This window comes from Heptranchias perlo, chromosome 28, assembly GCF_035084215.1.
Source record: "Heptranchias perlo isolate sHepPer1 chromosome 28, sHepPer1.hap1, whole genome shotgun sequence".
In the NCBI taxonomy this organism is placed as follows: domain Eukaryota; kingdom Metazoa; phylum Chordata; class Chondrichthyes; order Hexanchiformes; family Hexanchidae; genus Heptranchias; species Heptranchias perlo.
Window position 1 is genome coordinate 9,032,857 of NC_090352.1, and position 22,762 is coordinate 9,055,618.

The 22,762-nt window shown below is 47.3% G+C and overlaps 2 protein-coding genes across 2 annotated transcripts in view; both read left to right on the plus strand.

The window, feature by feature from the left end:
- The window catches only part of rasa4 (RAS p21 protein activator 4), a 188,945-nt gene extending 179,540 nt beyond the window's left edge, over positions 1–9,405 (plus strand). The window contains exon 21 of the mRNA XM_068008013.1: positions 4,331–9,405. Coding sequence (XP_067864114.1) covers positions 4,331–4,458 — 128 coding nt within the window. The 3' untranslated portion in view covers positions 4,459–9,405. The remainder of the gene's footprint in view (positions 1–4,330) is intronic.
- Positions 9,406–13,013: 3,608 nt separating this feature from the next.
- Positions 13,014–20,433, plus strand: polr2j (RNA polymerase II subunit J). The gene is made up of 4 exons (XM_068008022.1): positions 13,014–13,144; positions 15,082–15,171; positions 16,796–16,970; positions 20,277–20,433. The coding sequence occupies exons 1-4, from the start codon at positions 13,092–13,094 to the stop codon at positions 20,310–20,312; spliced, it is 354 nt and encodes a 117-aa protein (XP_067864123.1). The 5' UTR covers positions 13,014–13,091; the 3' UTR covers positions 20,313–20,433.
- Positions 20,434–22,762: the final 2,329 nt, after the last annotated feature.

The window sequence follows — 22,762 nt, forward strand, 5'->3', positions numbered from 1 at the left end:
CCCTTAGAGGCTGAGATAGGAGAAATTATAATGGGGAATCAGGAAATGGCAGATGCGTTAAACAGATATTTTGTAACTGGCTTCACAGTAGAAAACACAAAAAGCATACCAAAATAATGGGGAACCAAAGCATAAATGAGAGTGAGGAACTTAAAACTATTAATATCACTAAAGAAAAAGTACTGGATAAACTAATGGGACTAAAAGCTGACAAATCCCCTGGACATGATGGCCTACATCCTAGGGTTCTAAAAGAGGAGGCTGCAGAGATAGCTGATACATTGGTTATGATCTTCCAAAATTCTCTAGATTCTGGAACGGTCCCAGTGGACTGGAAGGTGGCCAATGTTACCCTGCTATTCAAGGAGGGAGGGAGAGAGAAAACAGGGAACTACAGGCCAGTTAGCCTGACATTGGTCATCAGGAAAATGCTGGAATCCATTATTAAGGAAGTGGTAACAGGGCACTTAGAAAATCATTGAATCATAGAAGATTTACGGCACAGATTTACAGCACAGAAGGAGGCCATTTGGCCCATCATGTTCGCGCCGCCCAAAAATGAGCCACCCAGCCTAATCCCACTTTCCAGCACTCGATCCATAACCCTGTCGGTCACGATACTTCAGGTACACATCCAGGTACTTTTTAAATAAGTTGAGGGTTTCTGCCTCTACCACCTTTTCAGTCAGTGAGTTCCAGACTCCCAACACCCTCTGGGTGAAAAAAATTTGCCTCAGCTCCCCTCTAATCCTCCTGACAATCACTTTAAATCTATGCCCCCTGGTTATTGACCTCTCTGCTAAGGGTAATAGATCCTTCCTATCCACTCTATCTAGGTCCCTCATAATTTTGTACACCTCAATCAAATCACCCCTCAGCCTCCTCTGTTCCAAAGAGAACAACCCCAGCCTATCCAATCTTTCCTCACAGCTAAAATTCTCCAGTCTTGGCAACATTCTCGTAAATCTCCTCTGTACCCTCTCTAGTGCAATCACATCTTTCCTGTAATGAGGTGACCAGAACTGTACGCAGTACTCAAGCTGTGGCCTAACCAGTGTTTTATACAGTTCCAGCATAACCTCCCCGCTCTTATATTCTAATAAAGGAAAGTATTCCATATGCCTTCTTAACCACCTTATCTACATGTCCTGCTACCTTCAGGGATCTGTGGACATGCACTCCAAGGATCTTCACTTCCTCTACACCTCTCAGTATCCTCCCATTTATTGTGTATTCCCTTGCCTTGATTGCCCTCCCCAAATGCATTACCTCACACTTCTCCGGATTGAATTCCATTTGCCACTTTTCTGCCCACCTGACCAGTCCATTGATATCTTGCTGCAGTCTACAGCTTTCCTCCTCACTATCAACCACACGGCCAATTTTTGTATCATCTGCAAAGTTCTTAATCATGCCCCCTACATTTAAGTCTAAATCAGAGTCAACATAGTTTTATGAAAGGGAAATCGTGTTTGACAAATTTATTAGAGTTTTTTGAGGATGTAACTGGCAGGATAGATAAAGGGGAACCAGTGGATGTAGTACATTTAGATTTTCAAAAGGCATTCGAAAAGGTGCCACATAAAAGGCTGTTACACAAGGTAAGGGCTCATGGGGTTGGGGGTAATATATTAGCATGGATAGAGAATGGTTAAAGGACAGAAAACAGAGAGTAAGGATAAACGGGTCATTTTCAGGTTTGCAGGCTGTAACTAGAGGGGTGCTGCAAGGATCGGTGCTGGGGCCTCAGCTATTGACAATCTATATTAATGACTTAGATGAAGGGAGCAAGTGTAATGTATCCAAGTTTGCTGACAATACAAAGCTAGGTGGGAAAGTAAGCTGTGAGGAGGACACAAAGTCTGCAAAGGGATATAGAGAGGATAAGTGAGTGGGCAAGAAGGTGGCAGATGGAGTATAATGTAGGGAAATGGTTATTCACTTTGGTAGGAAGAATAGAAAAACAGAATATGTTTTAAATGGTGAGAAACTATTAAATGTTGGTGTTCAGAGAGACTTGGGTGTCCTCATACAAGAAACATAAAAAGTTAGTATGCAGGTACAGCAGGCAATTAGGAAAGCAAATGGCATGTTGGCCTTTATTGCAAGGGGGTTGGAGTACAAGAGTAAGGAAGTCTTACTACAGTTGTACAGGGCTTTAGTGAGACCTCACCTGGAGTACTGTGTACAGTTTTGGTCTCCTTATTTAAGGAAGGATATACTTGCCTTGGAAGCGGTACAACAAAAGTTCACTAGATTAATTCCTGGGATGAGAGGGTTGTCCTATGAGGAGAGATTGAGTAGAATGGGCCTATACTCTCTGGAGTTTAGAAGAATGAGAAGTGATCTCATTGAAACATATAAGATTCTGAATGGAGTTGACAGGGTAGATGTTGAGAGATTGTTTCCCCTGGCTGGAGAGTCTAGAACTAGGGGGCATAGTCGCAGGATAAGAGGTCGGCCATTCAAGACTGAGATGAGGAGGAATTTCTTCACTCAGAGGGTTGTGAATCTTTGGAATTCTCTACCCCAGAGGGCTGTGGATGCTGAGTCGTTGATTATATTCAAGGCTGAGATGGATAGATTTTTGGACTCTAAGGGAATCAAAGAATATGGGGATTGGACAGGGAAGTGGAGTTGAGGTTGAAGATCAGCCATGATCTGATTGAATGGTGGAGTAGGCTCGAGGGGCAGTATGGCCTACTGCTGCTCCTATTTCTTATGTTCTTGCCCCCAAGGAGTTTCACAATTTTGAAGTCCAAGGAAAGAATGAGGTAGAAAGAAAATGACGGGGTAAAATGTGCTATATGTTGCGCCAAATTTTCGGTTGTACAATGGGAGCAACAGTGACAAATTTAGCAGTGGGACGGCCTGCTCCCAATCTTCACGTGCATTCGGACCACTGCAAAATTCGTCGGGCCCATTTATTTTAGGCGAAACAGGTGTCAGGCCCATTGCATGTGTTAATGAGGGGCCAAACGTCTGTATAAGGATCCCTCTGGGGCCAGAACAGGTGCCCAGCCTCTCCCGCTCAGGGTCCTTCAATGGCCGTTGCGGCTGGCACCACCGACAGGTACATTTTTTTTTTAAATTGTTGCTGTGGAGCCAGGAGGAGCAGGAGTGGTGGCCCACAACCAAAGACAAGGAAATTCCACCCCCCAAGGCTCCTGCTGCAAATGATCAGCCAATGACTACGGGACCTCTTGTCAGTGTAGGAGAACCAGGAGAATAAGACTGAAAAGGCACAAAAGAGTAGGCACCAAGAGGAGCCTGAAACAGTAGGAAGGATGTCAGATTTGTTGTCAGTGAGACATTCTTGTCAATGATCGTAAATGATATGGGGCAGGACAGAGAGGGAATGCCTGCCTGAAGATTAGCAGAATGATCTCCAGCCTTGGAATTTGTGCAGGAAAGATGACTATCAGCGGGTGAACTGAGTCTGTTGCCTAAGAGGGACTCACTTTACAGTGAGCTCGGACCCTAGTCAGTTAAAGGCCTCCCCTCTGAGCTGTGCCCAAAGCTGTCTGACAGCTGGCATGACTCAGTTATTGCCTCGTGAGAGAGGTGCAGCCTTCCCGAGCGTTGGCGAGGAGTCACGGTGAAGCAGTCCAACTGCATCTTCAGACAGAGCAGGGCAGGCAAATGTGATTAGAACCATTTGCTGGTGTGGAGGGTAAATGCCGACACGGACTAGTTGGGCCGAATGGTCTGTTTCCGTATTTTAACTTCTATGTATGTGTGAATAAAATTGCCTTGAAATTGTGTTAATGCCCAAACCCAAGAGCACCCATAGTGTGCCAATGTGGTATTCCCATTTCCCACACTAGACAGAATGTCTGAATTAGATGGCCAAGTCACTCTGAGTGGATTTATGGTATAGACTCCAACACACTGGGAACAGGATTGGGATGTTCCATATCTCATTTCAGCTGCCAGAGAGTGAAGACTATTATCCCACCGATCTGAGCTGGATCCACTCTAGTCTCAGAGGTGAAAGATCAGGGTACTAAGAGAAAGCGCCTCCCACACACACCCCATTAACACGAGAATATCAGCTGCAGGAGGCTCAGTGCTAAAAAGAAATTGCTCCTTTTTAGCTAATTTTCTTCCTTCCCGCTTGTTTTTTCTTTGCTCTGTGATTTTCCTATCCGGAACAGTTTCTAGGAGTAATTCCGGAGAACCCACAGTCCCAGTGAGGGAGTGCAGACTGGAGAATCGGGGCTGGAATGTGGTGACCCCAATCTCCGACCCACACTCCGGGAGGGAGTGACCCCCTTACTGGGCACACAGGATCGAGAGTTGTCCTTTCTAAGCCCGTTTTCCTTTGCAGGGATCGATGAGTGGGACATCCCAAACAGACTGTTCCAAATCATCCAGGACCTGGAGAGGGCTCAGCGGAACTTTGAACGCTGGGAAACATTAAAGGACAAAAACTTCTCTCTCGAACTGCTCACATAACTTCATCAGGAAGAGTGAATGTATTTGAGGTGAATATAACTAATATTTCAACCTCAAAAACTATTTTTAATTACTAAATTACTGTAATAATTATATCTTGTTGCATCCACATTTGGCCTAGACAGTCTCATGTGTTTTGAATTATGCAAAACATAGTCCTTGGCAAAAAAAAATTACGTAAATGTAAATTTCTATAATTAATCTGTTTGAATTGTTTGTAAATGTATTTGCACGGTGACAGATTGACTGATGCCAGTGCTGCTCACGTAGCTGCAGATTAGAGATGGACTGACTGCTCCTATTTCAAGCCCCTGCCAGCCAGCAGGTCGCTCAGTGTGGGATGTTCTAGTTCCTGCAGTAGGCAGCAAGAACTACAGGACCATGCAGCTGATATCAAGCTGATACTGGGTGCCTCATTCTGAGGCAGCAAAGGTCATCCCATTGAGAAGGTGCAGAGTGCAGTTAGGCAAATCAAAGGATCCAAAATTAAACTTCACACTTGAATTTGGATATCTTTATTTTCCATTTTTTAAAAAACAAAACAGAGGAACCTCCTGCTCTCTGGGACAGAGGGACCTCCTGCTCTCTGGGACAGAGGGACCTCCTGTTCTCTGGGACAGAGGAACCTCCTGCTCTCTGGGACAGAGGGACCTCCTGCTCTCTGGGACAGAGGAACCTCCTGCTCTCTGGGACAGAGGGACCTCCTGCTCTCTGGGACAGAGAAATCTCCTGCTCTCTGGGACAGAGGAACCTCCTGCTCTCTGGGACAGAGGGACCTCCTGCTCTCTGGGACAGAGGATCCTCCTGCTCTCTGGGACAGAGAAAGCTCCTGCTCTCTGGGACAGAGGGACCTCCTGCTCTCTGGGACAGAGGAACCTCCTGCTCTCTGGGACAGAGGGACCTCCTGCTCTCTGGGACAGAGGGACCTCCTGCACTCTGGGACAGAGGGACCTCCTGCTCTTTGGGACAGAGGGACCTCCTGCTCTCTGGGACAGAGGGACCTCCTGCTCTCTGGGACAGAGAAATCTCCTGCTCTCTGGGACAGAGAAATCTCCTGCTCTCTGGGACAGAGGGACCTCCTGCTCTCTGGGACAGAGGGACCTCCTGCTCTCTGGGACAGAGGGACCTCCTGCTCTCTGGGACAGAGGGACCTCCTGCTCTCTGGGACAGAGAAATCTCCTGCTCTCTGGGACAGAGAAATCTCCTGCTCTCTGGGACAGAGGGACCTCCTGCTCTCTGGGACAGAGGGACCTCCTGCTCTCTGGGACAGAGGGACCTCCTGCTCTCTGGGACAGAGGGACCTCCTGCTCTCTGGGACAGAGGGACCTCCTGCTCTCTGGGACAGAGAAATCTCCTGCTCTCTGGGACAGAGAAATCTCCTGCTCTCTGGGACAGAGGGACCTCCTGCTCTCTGGGACAGAGGGACTCCTGCTCTCTGGGACAGAGGGACCTCCTGCTCTCTGGGACAGAGAAATCTCCTGCTCTCTGGGACAGAGAAATCTCCTGCTCTCTGGGACAGAGGGACCTCCTGCTCTCTGGGACAGAGGGACCTCCTGCTCTCTGGGACAGAGGGACCTCCTGCTCTCTGGGACATAGGGACCTCCTGCTCTCTGGGACAGAGGGACCTCCTGCTCTCTGGGACAGAGGAAGCTCCTGCTCTCTGGGACAGAGGAACCTCCTCCTCTCTGGGACAGAGGAAGCTCCTGCTCTCTGGGACAGAGGGACCTCCTGCTCTCTGGGACAGAGGAAGCTCCTGCTCCCAGGCCCCAGCAATGCTGATCTATAATGATTCCATTAGAAGATGTGCTAAAAGTGGTCAAGATTAAGTTTGTTACTTCTGTTTCGGTTTTCCCAGTTCCCTGTAAGAGAAACTCCTCATTCCCTCTTATTGCCTCCCTTGGAGTTTTGGAACTTGCTACAGGAGGAATCACAGTTGTGAATCACCAAGTTGACATTGAATCTGATTTCTGTATTGCTGCAGCCTTGGCCATTCCCTGCTTAAACACCTGTATCTATGGTTTCCCTGACCACTGAGTTGGTGAAGGCATTGCGTAACCAGAGGGTTGAATTCCTGGTTTGCACTGAGTTAAATGAGCTTGTTGGGAGTGCTACAATTGGCCTTGGTGCCCTGGATTAGAGAAGGGACGGGATAATCAGCCAGAGTTCCTCTCCTGATTGCTATTCAGTGATCCTGTGATGGAAATTGTCCATGGTCTCTTTGAGGACACGATGTGGCTTGGCTGCAATGCCTTCTGGTGGAATAGCTGAATGGCGCTCACTGCCGAGGGTCATGGATGGAGATCGACCACTTGGGTGAAGGACCAGAGGGGGCCTAGAACCCATCGATCAAACCATATCACAATGAGAAATCGAGAAAAGGTGGGGGAGGAGGGGAAGTGGAGCTGATTATATTAGTCTATTGTACACAGATCATACAATACCAGTCTATTGTACACAGATCATACAATACCAGTCTATTGTACACAGATCATACAATACCAGTCTATTGTACACAGATCATACAATACCAGTGTATTGTACACAGATCATACAATACCAGTCTATTGTACACAGATCATACAATACCAGTGTATTGTACACAGATCATACAATACCAGTCTATTGTACACAGATTATACATCCCCGCAATAGTATGTGGATTATATTACCCCACTGTATCCTTCAGTATCCTACCATTCTCTTCAGTATCCTACACTACCCAATATACTCCTCAGTAACAGAAACCTACAGTAGTCCACCATAGCTTTCTCTACCCTTCAGTACAAGCCACTGTGTATTATATTGAGATCACACAATCACCAGGTATTATATGGGATTGCATATATTTTGTATGTTATATAGAATTTGCACAGCTGCAAAATATTGTATAGAAGTTACATACTCCCTTAAAATATTACAGATCTATACAGCTACCATATCTTGTACAATTGAACATCCCATTTTGTATCCATATAATAGACTATATTATAATACCCTTTTAGCCCCTACAGTACCCTAAAATACCCTAGAATAGGTGCAATAATCTACAATACCCTACTGTATCCTTGAGGATCCATTACTACCATACTGCTCCCTTCTGTAGCACTCCAGCACGGCCTTCAATACTCTAATGCACCCTGGCTTACTGTCCAGCATCCTACAGTATATTTCATTAGTTTCTGTACTCAACAGCATCTTCTGGTGCCCCCACAATAATCTTCAGTTACCAACCATGTTCAGCTAAAATGCACCATTTGTTTTAATATTTTATCATACAGTTCAAAATCTAACAATAGACTACAGTGCCCTACAGTGGCTTTCAGGGTGCCAAACCATCCTCCAGTACTTCATCAAACCCTGCACTATCCAACCATCCAGATCAGTATCCTTCAATACCGATAAATACCTTTCAGTGCCCTGCCTTTTATTTCGGGATTGTACCCTTTGGCACCCATAGTATCTGGTTATATACTACAATATTCATCAGTGTCTGACTGTGCTTCTCAGTACCCAACAATGCCTAAACATACCCTTCAGTACCCAACAGTACCTAACCTTACCCGTCAGTACCCAATACCTAACCTTACCCGTCAGTACCCAATACCTAACCTTACCCTTCAGTACCCAATACCTAACCTTACCCGTCAGTACCCAACAATACCTAACCTTACCCTTCACTACCCAATACCTAACCTTACCCGTCAGTACCCAACAATACCTAACCTTACCCTTCAGTACCCAACAATACCTAACCTTACCCTTCAGTACCCAATACCTAACCTTACCCGTCAGTACCCAACAATACCTAACCTTACCCTTCAGTACCCAATACCTAACCTTACCCGTCAGTACCCAACAATACCTAACCTTACCCTTCAGTACCCAATACCTAACCTTACCCTTCAGTACCCAATACCTAACCTTACCCGTCAGTACCCAACAATACCTAACCTTACCCTTCAGTACCCAATACCTAACCTTACCCGTCAGTACCCAACAATACCTAACCTTACCCGTCAGTACCCAACAATACCTAACCTTACCCTTCAGTACCCAACAATACCTAACCTTACCCTTCACTACCCAATACCTAACCTTACCCTTCACTACCCAATACCTAACCTTACCCGTCAGTACCCAATACCTAACCTTACCCTTCACTACCCAATACCTAACCTTACCCTTCAGTACCCAACAATACCTGACCGGACCTTTTCAGTAGCCAACAATTTGCATAAGGTAGAGACAAAAGAAATAAATACATCTGCTGCTGTGCATAGTGAGGGAACAGTGATGTTATCCCAAACATTCATGTTAAGAAAGGCTGTCCCTCAGTAGGTAAATGTACAGTCAAGGATAACAGCACACTGGGACATTAATGTCTGACATTACTGAATGTTCTAATGAGGTGCCTGAGCAATGGGAGCATTACTTGTGGAATTACAATAGGCCTATTATCCAATCTGAGGAACGTGCTGGGCAGTTCATTTCTGAAAGACTGAGCATTATTGCACCCTTAAATGTCAAGATACAGATTACTTACCATCTTCAGAGATGCCGAAATCTCCCTGATTTGTTTTTGATGTGGATGTTGAGGGAGGGCTGGAATGTTAAGGAAAAAAAAACATTCTTAAATGAGATGATATAATTCCAGGCTATGTGGATTTGGAATGGATAATTTTGGGTTTCTTCTTCAAAGTTAAGCTAGGAATCTTTTCTACTTCATTTCTTTATGCCAATACTGCTAAAAGATAGTTAACTTTCTGTTCTTTTGACTGGTACTTTTATTAATCAGGTACCATATCAGCTCATTCCATGATATCGATTGACAACAATGTAATTGATATGTATCTGTAGACTTATGTCTGTTAAATGTAAGATGTTGTGCATGTAAATTTCTCTTTTATAATCTGTTTAAGACAATAAAGTAATTTGTTGATTGTGTTATTTGGTCTCATTTTTTGATTTATTTTTTGTCTCTCTATTCTGGCTTTCCACCTGGTTCTGTGCAGTGCTGTTCAGGGATGAGTTGTTTTAAGTCTACAAGAGAGCCATTTATTGAAATTCAAAAATAAAGGCTGGAGTAACTCCTGGCGGCACATTTACTGCCTGATTTTAAAATGGATTTGCCTGCTGCAAACTGTGCCTGCTTCTATCTTTTTCTTCTTTCCCAGTGGGTGGGAAGTGATGTGTGGCAAGGAAAAGAGCCACAGAGGGCTGCAGGCTCCACTTTCAATCTCCATTCCCATCCCCTCCCACCTCTTTACTCCCATAGTGTCCCTTAACCCTTTGCCTTCCCACTACCTCTCCCCTTCCAACTATCTCTCATCAGCACCCCCCATTCCTGCCTCTACTTCTTCCCCTTTGAACTATTTTCTCCATCCCAGACAAAATAAATAAATACATCTGCTGTAGTACATAGTGAGGGAACAGTGATTTGTTATCCCAAACATTCACATTAGAAAGTCTGTCCCTCAGTAAGGAAATGTACAGTTAAGGATAATGGCACTCACTCTGGTGTCACATGTACATTATCCAATTTAAGTAGCTTTCTTAATTAAATCTTTGATAATCTATGCCAGTCATCATTTTGAAGGCCTGTGTCATGTCTCCCTTCAATCTTCTTTACTCCAGCAAAAATGAGTTCAATGTTTTGAGCCTTTCTTCATGTGACTTAGAATCATTTCCACTGACAACGTGAGGGAATTTATAGAAAAAGAGAGAAGACGCTGTTCACCATATTTCCAGCCGTATTCAGTTCTCGCCGTATTCGGGTGGGTGGCACTGTTCTCGCTATTTCCAGGCGGGGGCACTGTTAGAACCATAGAACCATAGAAAAGATACAGCACAGAAGGGGGCCATTCGGCCCATCGTGTCCGTGCCGGCTCAAAGAACAACCAGGTCCCATTCTAATCCCACCTTCCAGCAGCCGGTCCGTAGCCCTGCAGCTTACAGCACTTTAGGTGCAGGTCCAAAGAGTTGAGGGTCCCTGCCTCTACCACCAATTCGGGCCACTACCCTCTGGGTAAACAAGTTTTTCCTCATGTCCCCGCTAATCCTTCCGCCATCAGCTTAATTTCATCCAGGCGGGGTGCTGTTCCCCCTGTTTCCGGGCGGGGGTGCTGTTCTCCCTATTTCCGGGCGGGGGCGCTGTTCTCCCTATTACTGGGCGGGGGCGCTGTTCCCTCTATTTCTGGGCGGGGGCGCTGTTCCCCCTATTTCCGGGCGGGGGCGCCGTTCCCCCTATTTCCGGGCGGGGGCGCTCTTATCCCTATTTCCGGGCGGGGTCACTGTTCCTCCTATTTCCGGGCAGGGGTGCTGTTCCCCCTGTTTCCAGGCGGGGGCGCTCTTGTCCCTGTTTCCGGGCAGGGGTGCTGTTCCCCCTGTTTCCAGGCGGGGGCGCTCTTGTCCCTGTTTCCGGGCAGGGGTGCTGTTCCCCCTGTTTCCAGGCGGGGGCGCTCTTGTCCCTGTTTCCGGGCGGGGGTGCTGTTCCCCCTGTTTCCGGGCGGGGTTGCCGTTCCCCCTGTTTCCGGGCGGGGTTGCCGTTCCCCCTGTTTCCGGGCGGGGTTGTCGTTCCCCCTGTTTCCGGGCGGGGGCGCCGTTCCCCCTGTTTCCGGGTGGGGGCGCCGTTCCCCCTATTTCCGGGCGGGGTTGTCGTTCTCCCTGTTTCCGGGCGGGGGTGCCTTGTCCCTGTTTCCGGGCGGGGGCGCCGTTCCCCCTATTTCCGGGCGGGGGCACTCTTGGCCCTATTTCCCTGCGGGGTGCCGTTCCCCCTGTTTCCAGGCGGGGGCGCTCTTGTCCCTGTTTCCGGGCGGGGGCGCTGTTCCCCCTATTTCCGGGCGGGGGCACTCTTGTCCCTATTTCCCTGCGGGGTGCCGTTCCCCCTGTTTCCGGGCGGGGGTGCCATTCCCTCTATTTCCGGGCGGGGGCGCCGTTCCCCCTGTTTCCGGGCGGGGCGCTCTTGTCCCTGTTTCCGGGCGGGGGTGCTGTTCCCCCTATTTCCGGGCGGGTGTGCCGTTCCCCCTATTTCCGGGCGGGGGCGCCGTTCCCCCTATTTCCGGGCGGGGTTGTCGTTCCCCCTGTTTCCGGGCGGGGGTGCCTTGTCCCTGTTTCCGGGCGGGGGCGCCGTTCCCCCTATTTCTGGGCGGGGGCGCTCTTGTCCCTGTTTCCGGGCGGGGGTGCCGTTCCCCCTATTTCCGGGCGGGGGCGCCGTTCCCCCTATTTCCGGGCGGGGGCACTCTTGGCCCTATTTCCCTGCGGGGTGCCGTTCCCCCTGTTTCCGGCCGGGGGCGCTCTTGTCTCTGTTTCCGGGCGGGGGTGCCGTTCCCCCTGTTTCCAGGCGGGGGCACTCTTGTCCCTGTTTCCGGGCGGGGGCGCTGTTCCCCCTATTTCCGGGCGGGGGCGCTCTTGTCCCTATTTCCGAGCGGCGGTGCCGTTCCCCCTGTTTCCGGGCGGGGGCGCCGTTCCCCCTGTTTCCGGGTGGGGGCTCCGTTCCCCCTATTTCCGGGCGGGGTTGTCGTTCCCCCTGTTTCCGGGCGGGGGTGCCTTGTCCCTGTTTCCGGGCGGGAGCGCCGTTCCCCCTATTTCCGGGCGGGGGCACTCTTGTCCCTATTTCCCTGCGGGGTGCCGTTCCCCCTATTTCCGGGCGGGGGCGCTCTTGTCCCTGTTTCCGGGCGGGGGCGCCGTTCCCCCTATTTCTGGGCGGGGGCGCCGTTCCCCCTATTTCCGGGCGGGGGCGCTCTTGTCTCTGTTTCCGGGCGGGGGCGCCGTTCCCCCTGTTTCCAGGCGGGGGCGCTCTTGTCCCTGTTTCCGGGCGGGGGCGCTGTTCCCCCTATTTCCAGGCGGGGGCGCTCTTGTCCCTATTTCCCTGCGGGGTGCCGTTCCCCCTGTTTCCGGGCGGGGGTGCCATTCCCTCTATTTCCGGGCGGGGGCGCCGTTCCCCCTATTTCCGGGCGGGGTGCTGTTCCCCCTATTTCCGGGCGGGGGCGCAGTTCCCCCTATTTCCGGGCGGGGTGCTGTTCCCCCTGTTTCTGGGCGGGGGCGCTCTTGTCCCTATTTCCGGGCGGGGTGCAGTTCCCCCCATTTCCGGGCGGGGGCGCCGTTCTCCCTATTTCCGGGCGGGGGCGCTCTTGTCCCTATTTCCGAGCGGCGTTGCCGTTCCCCCTGTTTCCGGGCGGGGGCGCTCTTGTCTCTGTTTCCGGGCGGGGGCGCTGTTCCCCCTGTTTCCGGGCGGGGGCGCTCTTGTCCCTATTTCCGGGCGGGGGTGCTGTTCCCCCTGTTTCCGGTCGGGGGCACTCTTGTCCCTATTTCCGGGCGGGGGTGCCGTTCCCCCTGTTTCCGGGCGGGGGCGCTCTTGTCCCTATTTCCGGGCGGGGGTGCTGTTCCCCCTGTTTCCGGTCGGGGGCACTCTTGTCCCTGTTTCCGGGCGGGAGCGCCGTTCCCCCTATTTCCGGGCGGGGGCGCTCTTGTCCCTATTTCCGGGCGGGGTGCCGTTCCCCCTGTTTCCGGGCGGGGGCGCTCTTGTCCCTATTTCCGGGCGGGGTGCCGTTCCCCCTGTTTCCGGGCGGGGGCGCTCTTGTCTGTGTGCGGTTGCCGCGGGCCCGGCGGCTCCTCTTGTCCTCGGCTCTGTGGAGATGAACGCGCCGCCGGCTTTCGAGAGTTTTCTGCTTTTCGAGGGAGAGAAGAAGTGAGTGAGGCCGCGGAACGGGCCCCGGGCCCCGGGGAACGGTGCCGGACTCGGGACCTGTTACATTCGCCGGACCAAAGCAGAGCGGCGAGGCCCCGGCTCGGGCCCACCAGGGTTTCGGCCTCGGCCGCGCTCCACCCACCGGTATTTTCTGCCCAATCGTCGCGGCAGCGCGACCCCGGGGGCTGGCAGAGGCTCCAAGCCCCAGACTCAGCCGGCTGACACCCTGATCCGGCCCGGCCCGGCCCGGGTGTCCGCCGCTCTGCCGATTAAATGTTCACATGTTGTGGAGTCGGGTCACAGTCACACTGCAGGCCGACCCAGGGCCTCCTTCCCCCCCTGTTGCTCTCCTTCCCCTGCCCCTTCCCCCCCCCCTGTTGCTCTCCTTCCCCCCCGTTGCTCTCCTTCCCCCCCCCTGTTGCTCTCCTTCCCCTGCCCCTTCCCCCCCCCCCCCTGTTGCTCTCCTTCCCCCCCGTTGCTCTCCTTCCCCCCCTGTTGCTCTCCTTCCCCCCCTGTTGCTCTCCTTCCCCTCCTGTTGCTCTCCTTCCCCTGCCCCTTCCCCCCCTGTTGCTCTCCTTCCCCCCCCCCCTGTTGCTCTCCTTCCCCTGCCCCTTCCCCTCTGTTGATGTCTCTGCCCCGACTTCCCCCGTACTTCCAGCATTGGCGATCAGCCTCCTATTTTCTTTCATATTGCTCATGTTTTCTCTCACATACTATTTTCCGCCTCTCTCCTCACTGCCCCTTTGGTTCTTTTCATTCTTGCTGGCGGAACACAGGGAAATCTTGTGATGTCCACCAGGTGGGAAATACCGCTATTGGGCACGTAAGGGAGTTGGGAAAACTGAAATCTGGAATGTGCTCACTTCTGAGGGGCACAGAAGCGGCGGGGAGGGACATTGAGCTCTCAGATCCGACATGCACAGAAAATGTAACTCAGATTCCAGCCCAAGCAAGACTTTGGGAATGGAGCAGAGGGCAAGCCCTGAGAAACGAGGAGAGGGAGGTATTGGAACAGCTGGGTTGTGATTTTGTTAAAATTATTTAATGAGTTTGTTGTATTTTTTATTCTTTCGAAAGTAACATGGCTGCTTAAAGGACTTAAGAGGGGAGAAAAAAGTTTTCTTTGTGAATGGGAATTTTTCCAAGATAGTAAAAGGCAGTATATATGCTTTTTGATTAAATCAAATAGCACATTTACTAAAAAGCCACCAATTTGCATGCTTTCTGCTCTGGAGAAGTGGGACACATTCCCAAGGCTTCTGGATACATGCCAGGTGCAGAAGATTTGACTATATATGTGGATAGATGGAAGAGAAGGAGGTTGTAGTGCTACTGTCCACTGGCCAAGTGTTAGGAATTCAGGTCTACAGCAGGTACCTGCTCAGGCTCAGTGGTGTCAGGCACTCCCTTAAACGGTCTGCATGCTGCTTTTTTTTGTCAACAGAAGTTGACTCCCGTGTCTGCTAGCACAGTAATAGGACGTACAGGAGTGCAAGAGTTAAAGTCCCCTTGACATCTATATCTCAGACATATGCTCTCCTAACAGAGCGAGTTAACATTAGGCGAGGTGTTGTTTGATTCAGTTTGTATTCTGCTTTATTCCACAATAGGCAAAACATACAGAACACTGAGTACGATGAGAAACACTCTGTACAATCGGTATAACTTCTCTTCACATACTATTACAAAAATAAAGAACGTGCATATTCTAGGCCATTCCACTCTCCCTGACCAAGGCAAAGATTCACCTCTTTCTGCCTCCTGGTGCCTGACTGACTCTTTGGTGTCTGAGTCTCAATCGAAAGAGTTTGTCAACACCAAGATGCTGGATGTCTTCTGAATGACCAGACATTGCTAACGAATACGCCATTGGGATCTGTGCTGTGCTGTAGCTGATAAGGTGGTTTTGTACTATCACTATTTTCCTTTTTGTTTAGGATAACAATAACAAAAGACACGAAAGTGCCAAATGCCTGCCTTTTCACCATTAATAAAGAGGACCACACCCTGGGTAACACCATCAGATCGTAAGTGTACTGCTTCAACAGACGAGGCTGTTAAATTCGAACTCAGTTGAAGTGATGGTGGGCTAACTTATTTTCTCCTCCATTCCCCATCCCTAAATTCCTCGCTCAAGGGCAGTGACTCCTGCTCGGATATAGATCCACAGGCCATTCCTCTTGGTCTGTTTGGCTTAGTTACTGTTGCACCGTTACGGGCCTTTCCATATTCTCAGACATATCTGTGCATCATGTCACAGCAGTTTCTAGCATACTGAAACATGAATAACTAACTGTGGGGCACTGGCCAGTGATACTTCAGCTGTGCATGGATTGGGACAAACACCATGAGGTGTGGCTCACCCTCACCACAGTCCTGCTTCTTCCCCCCCCCCCCCCCCCCCCCCCAAAAACACCAAAGAGACATCAACCATCAGTTGACCTCGATCCCACACCAGCTACTCATCCAATTCAGAGAGCCCCCTGGCCCACCACCTCCCCTGTAATGGGTGCATCAATGAAGGCAAGTTCTTGATCCTATCAACTCTTAACAAGTGCTAACAAAATATACTGAACTCCCAAGACCTTCAGTGTACCATGATGTAAGATGCCATAACCTAAGAAAGCACGTAAGTCTACTAAATTCTACAAAAACCTTTCAAGTGCTAAGAAATCCACAGTGCAGAAGAGGTCTGTGAGACCTGGGCAGTTTGTTGATTAATATTTGCTGCTCAGTGTACAGGTAGTAGCTAACGAATGTATTAGATAGACTGATTACATTTAATTGTAATCTATAACACCAAAACTGCATTACCTAAAATTACTTCACATAGGATTTAATGTTTTTCACATAAGGGCTAAAATGTATTGCTGCTACGTAGCTATGCCAAGTTACTACTGAGGTTTGAAGCTTCTGACGTCTCCTGATCTGCATCCCTGTCCAAAAACTATACTGACCCCTCTCTGGACAGGATGGAGCTGCTTGCTGACAGAGTTAAACACTGTTGTCAGCTGAGCGGGTCTGTAATGAGTTTGAGTCGTCATTTTTGGTGAGAATAACATGAAAATGAAGATCCTCTCTGCAAAGTAGCCTTTACTACCAGATGAGGGTGGTTTATACTGAAAGTAATTTTTGACCTTGCCTTTAACACACTGAAAAATCTGCTGTAAAAGTTGCTGATTTATTTTTATCAAACTTGTATTTTATACATACATGATTTGTATTACAGGAACCAAAGCAGTATCTATTTTAAATGAGTAGTTTCACAAACACCATCGGTACATGGAGAAGTTTTCAATCACGGTGGTGAAGACATTAACAAGGAATGATCTCCCACTGGAATCCTCCGCAGAACAAATGGAAAATCTGGTACTTTCTGTAGAGGCTTTCCAGTGTTGGAGAGTGATTTATTAGTGTGTTACAGCAAGCACACTGATATAAGTCATATTATCAACTCGGACAGCAGTTTGATTCTGTTAATGAGCAGCCTGAAAAATGTTATGTTTCACTCCTGCCTGTTTACAGCAGGTCAGCAGTGATGCACTCAGTCAACATAAAGTGTTGCAATTTTTAAGGAAAAGTGAGGGATTTTGGGGAAAAGTTACCTCTGCTTACGAGGCAACGTGTTTGACATCCTGTTTTGTTTTACAGGCAGTTGCTAAAAGACCCTCAAGTGTTATTTGCAGGTTACAAGGTACCCCATCCTCTGGAGCATAAAATTGTTATCCGTGTACAGACCACCCCTGACTACAGTCCGCAGGAGGCCTTTACAAATGCCATCACTGATCTGATCAGTGAGCTCTCGCTGCTGGAGGAACGGTTCCGGGTAAGTTCCTGTATGGAGACTTTGAGGCACCGGTGCTAACAAAACCTGTTAATCTCAGCAAAATACTTTCACATTTATTTCAGTAAATTGGATATGTATCATTGTGCAGCTGAGGCAATGCAGTAGATTAGAGCACTGTCCTTTCATCCCAGCCTATGCTGTCTGGAAAAGTCCTAAGTGTCGTGTGAATATGTTGAAGGGCAAAATCTTCAGATTGCCACAGTCTCACTTAAAACACCATGAGAAATTGAAATGTCACACGGAAGTAGTAATGTGCTCTTCCAAGTTTAGGGATGATGCATATTACTGGAACAATATAAAGGGAGTTTGCTGTTTAACCAGCTCACGTACCTGACTTGACCCTGCCATCTCCTGTAGTCTCTCTACTCCCATGGCCTCAACCACGAACGAGGCAATCTCCTACCACTTATTTGTATCCCTTACCGCTCCCATCCCCCTACCGCTCCTAACTGTACCTACTATATCTCACTTACTTCTGCATCTGCTGTGCAAATAACTCCCAAGTCACTAACTACTACACTTTTAAACTCCTAACTGCCTACCTATAGTCCTCAATTTGTCACAATACATAGGCCATTCAGCCCCTTGAGCCATTCAGTTCGATCATGGCTGATCTGTACCTCAACTTCATTTACCCACCTTTGCCCATATCCCTTGATACCCTTATGTAATAAAAATCTATCGCTCAGTCTTTAAAGTTTTATTGACCCAGCAACAAGTCTTTGAGAGAGGGAGGGGAGAGTTCCATATTTCCACTACCCTTTGTGTGAAAAATGCTTCCTGATTTCACTCCTAAAATAGGCTAGCTCTAATTTTATGAATTTCCCCCATGATTATATCTCCTCGTAATCTTCTAAACTTAAGGGAATACAAGCCAAGTTTATGTACCCTGTCCTCACAATTTAACACTTTAAGCCCTGGTATCATTCTGGTGAATCTGTGCTGCACCCCCTCAGAGGCCAATATATCCTTCCTGAGATGCGGTGCCCAGAACTAAACAGGGTACTACAGATGGCGTCTGACCATGGCCCTATACAACTGAAGCATAACTTTGTACCTTTGTATTCCAGCCCCATTAGCCGCTTGATTGCTTTTTGTACCTGTGGACTAGCTTTTAGTGATTTGTGTGCTCCATAGCTCCTGGTCTCTCACCATTTTAAAAAATATTCTGAAGTGGATGACTTCACATTTCCCCACACTGAACTCTGCATCTGCCATAATTTAGCCCATTCACTTAGTCTGAGTATGTTTCTTTGTAACTTCTTCTTCCCATATGTACAACTTACTGTGCATCCTAACTTAGTGTCATCTGCAAATGTTGATGAATAACTCTATACCTTCACTTGATATATATGGTGAAAAGCTGAGGACCCAGTACAGATTCTGGGGAACACATCTTTTCACATCCTACCAATCCAAGTACATCCCTTTATCTGTATTTTCTGTCTTTACCTCTCAATCAGTTACCAATCTATGTCACAGGATACTTCTACAGTTGTCTATTTGCTCAATCACTTCTCTTGTCCCCAGCAAAACTTTTACTCTGTCTCAACCTGGTTGTTCCCCCAAGTGTGGCCCTCATCTTTACTTCAAGTCTATGGGGTCTAGACCTGAGCGTATCTGGAGCACAACTGGTTTAGCCATCTATCAGATCTGTCCAGACCACATCAAGTCCTGTCACGCCTCACTCTGCTAAAACCGCCCATTATTCAAGGGTCATCCCTGAGAACGAAGGTAACCCCTGGCATCTTTTCTCCACTACCATCTCTTTGAACCTTTCTCCCCTCCTGCTTCCAACAGCAAATGCGGATCTTACGGACATTGCCGCTAAAATGGAGGCCATCTGTTTAGCTGCCTCATTCTCTGCACAGCAAGCCAAACCTCCCCCCTCCCCCCCAAGGCTTCCCCCTGCTTAAGCCCTAGCCCTTCTTGTATCTCTTTACAGTTTCTCTCCCATCTCCCATGTGCCCTCCCCAGGCTCACTCATCCATGGGATCTACTTCTGACTCCCGTGACCCCATTCCCACTATACTATTGACCACCAAAATGCTAGCTAACATTGTAAATGGATCCATCTCTTTTGGCTCCTTCCTCCCCGTTTTAAAATCATCACCTTTTTAAAAAAAAAAACCCGCCCTCAACCCCTCTGTCCTTGCAAACTACTGCTCCATCTCTAACCTCCCTTTCCAACGTTCTTGAACGTGTTATCACCTCCCAAATCTATGCCTGTTTCCTGCAACTCTGTCTGAATTTCACCAGTTTTCCACTCCTGCCACAGCACTGAAATGGCCTACCCAAATGACATCCTCTGTGACCATGGCAGCCCACTATCTCCTCAATCCCTGCAAACTTTCTCATGGTGCCACACCATCCACCAATTCCTCCTCCGTTGTCGTCGGTTCCACTCTTATCTATCCAATCATAGCCCAGAGCATTTCCAGCAATGGCTTCTCTTCCCTACTCTGCTGACTTCCTGTCATAGCTATGCTGCTGAGGTCAGGCAGAAAATACGCACCTCTCCTGAGGTGGAGGTTGTGTTGGTCCTTGCTATCGCTTGCTAATTGGCTCTAAATGCCATAAAAATGGTCAAGTGAATGTATTCTCGATCGCAATTTGAAATGACTTGTACAATTTAAAAAGTACTTCATGACCAAACCAGTGTCTTGTGACTGATCTGCGAAGTCTGCATTCAGGACAGATTGATCTGATTGCTTTGTGACTTGCTGAACTCAGTAGTCAAAACCATCCATTGTGGTTGAATGTATTTTTGTGTGTTCTGTGTGGATTCAATTTAACTTCATTAGTAGTGTTGTGAACTGTAACAATCCACTGGGCTATACAGTCCTCAAGTTTATTATAAACTCATTCATTTCCCATGTATATTGAATATTTTGTTTTTAATTAGCTGCAACCACCCCACCCCAGAAAATGGTTCAGTAGGTCACTGCACCTTATAGTGTGGTACCTTTTTAAGGTGCAAGGTTAAATCTCACATGTATTGTGAGGTAATCTCAAGTGGGAGTAGAGGGGCTACAGTTAGCCTCAGAAATGTTAAATAGGGAGTGGAAAAATCAACCAGTGTGCCTGCTGGCTGTTTGGTAACCCTTGCTGGAAGAATGTATGGCTGCAGAAGTTGTGTCCACAACTCCTAGCCTGTTAGTGCCTATGAGGAATGGCCTTGTGGGTCAAGTGAAACTTTATGAAATGATATTTTCCCTCAGCCTGCTGCATTGATCAAAATGGTTTGAGCAAAAAAAAATTCAAAGTATATTTCTTTTATTCCAGGTTGCCATTAAAGATAAACAGGAAGGAATTGAATGAGAAGTTGCCATTATGGTAGATGGAAATAGGGACCTGCTGTAATGTTTTTTAAATATAGAATCATTGTTTCACTGTCTTGCTGTATAATATGACAAAATAAAGCTTTCTGTGCCTCAAGTAAGTCTCAGAACTTGGCATGGTGATTATTTCAAAGCAGTTCTCTCAAAGTGACACTGCTCTGAGGGTTTTATTACTTTGGTTAAGATGCAGGCAACACACATAGGTATATCAGTGAAAGACTTTTATTATGTAGTACCCATCCCAAAGCACTTTATAGCCAATGAAGTACTTTTGAAATGCAACAGCCAATTAAACAGCAATGAAATAAATGACCAGATAATGTTTTAGGTGTTGGTTTAACGTCTCAGCCAAAAAAGGACTGAGGTACAAACTACACGTTTAGGATCAAAGGAAAAAAGTTTATGCACAGAGCTCGTGTTTTGTGCAACTGTCTAGCAGGATAACTGAGCTAGCTCCAAAAACATCAAGACCTCCTCTCATCATTTAATGAAGCTTACTAAATTGTGTGGTGTTGAGGCGGCAGAGGAAACTGATCTAAGGAGTGCGTAAGTCAATGAGAAAAATGCAAATAACCAAGAATGTACAGGATTCCTAGATTTTGTAACAGAACCTGGCTAAGAGTAGACTGCATCTTTAATACACTGCAACCATCTTCATTCCCTCAGGTCCAAGGGACACAGTCGAGCATATCTGGTGCACAACTGATTTTGCCATTCAGTATCCGATTTGGCTGGACCACCTCAAGCACTCTCCGCTGCCAAAACTGCTCATTACTCCAGGGTCATCCTGGAAAGCAATGCTAACAGGAACCAGAGTAAAATAATTTGCAGATAAGTTCATTTTAGTAAGCACTGAAGCTTATTTGTATAGTTAAGTGGTGGAGGAATTTGAAGACAATAGACAAGACAGACCTAACTATTCTATGCATAGGAGCTGGCCCTCACCACATACCTAGTTTTGGACTGAGGAAATAAGGCAGCAACTCTAAGTGCAAACATTTTATCATATTCTTACAAGTGAAATAACAAAGAAATATACTATAGTAAATTAAACTTTTCCAACAAGACACCTGAAGAGTGCCATGTCATAAGTACTACCACATTGTAACCTAACCTACTTCTTCAAAGAGGTTGAAGACTTGGTGTTTGTCTCTGCCAAAGGCTGGAACAAAGCGAAGAACTTTTAGCTGGTGAAAAAGTACAGGACCATATGCAACGTAGACATTCTCGTGGCTTCCTCAGAACAAATCAAAGTAGGTCATGATGTGAAAAATCCAGAATGTGGAAATCAAATTATTTCAGACATGCTCCCTCATCAAATGAAAATATTAAACTTTTATCACAGTATCCTATTATATATCATAAAAATTCCAACTCCCCTTCAATGGATGACCACAGTTTCACCTCACACTGGCAGCTGAAGTAACTCACTTGAACGTAAACCTGAGCTTTGAAACCTGAGTATTTAAATGTAAATGGATGGTGTTTTGAATATATTAATTGGTATCAGCATTTTGATATTTCAGTTACCCTTTCTATACTACATCCTTTTCTTGGCAATCAGCACCAAGCCTCAAAATATTATACCAATTCAGAGTGTACTCAATTGGAATGGACAGCACAAGCTACCAAATAAAGGCTGCCACATAAATGTGATCTATCTCATCAACTCCCTTCAAGTGGTGTTTGAATGTTTCTACAATTGGAGTAACAACATAGTTTGAAGACCAAGTGATGAGACATCATTTTGTACTATATATAAAATTCAAGATACTAAAAAATTTGAATAGGCTTGTTAGTCAAACAGGAGAAAAAACATTGGGATACAATCTGAGTTTGACACTAAATAGGGGCCACAAGTCATGTGATCAACCCCCCACCCCATTGTACATATAGGGCTTGTTCTGGAACCATGCCTTGACAATTGGTGTGGAGATGCCGGTGATGGACTGGGGTTGACAATTGTAAACAATTTTACAACACCAAGTTATAGTCCAGCAATTTTATTTTAAATATTATACCACATCGTTCACCTGAGGAAGGAGATAGCCTCCGAAAGCTTGTGAATTTAAAATAAAATTGCTGGACTATAACTTGGTGTTGTAAAATTGTTTACAATTGACAATTGGTGATGATCAAAGAAGCTACATAACAAAAGAATCCCAGTTTATACTAAGTCATGATATTTTGTTTTGTCATGGAGATCAAATAATATTCAAATAGGACTAAATCTAGTTGATCAAAAATTCTTTCCCAGTCATTCAACTGCCACACATACAAATTAAACCATAGTAAAGAAAACAGGTGAATGTTGAGACCAACTTGGCGCACCACTGCACCAGAACACTCATCAACCTGAACTGACATATAAAGTAATGTTTTGCAACAGCCTGGTTATTACTCCATGGAGTTACTTTGCAGTTAGTTTCA

What these genes read in the sequence shown, in the direction of transcription:
- polr2j (XM_068008022.1), top strand. Translation starts at nt 13,092, where the DNA reads ATGAACGCGCCGCCGGCTTTCGAGAGTTTTCTGCTTTTCGAGGGAGAG. An exon ending in CTTTTCGAGGGAGAGAAGAA is followed by an intron (nt 13,145 to 15,081) that starts GTGAGTGAGGCC and finishes CTTTTTGTTTAG; the next exon opens with GATAACAATAACAAAAGACA. An exon ending in TGCTGGAGGAACGGTTCCGG is followed by an intron (nt 16,971 to 20,276) that starts GTAAGTTCCTGT and finishes CTTTTATTCCAG; the next exon opens with GTTGCCATTAAAGATAAACA.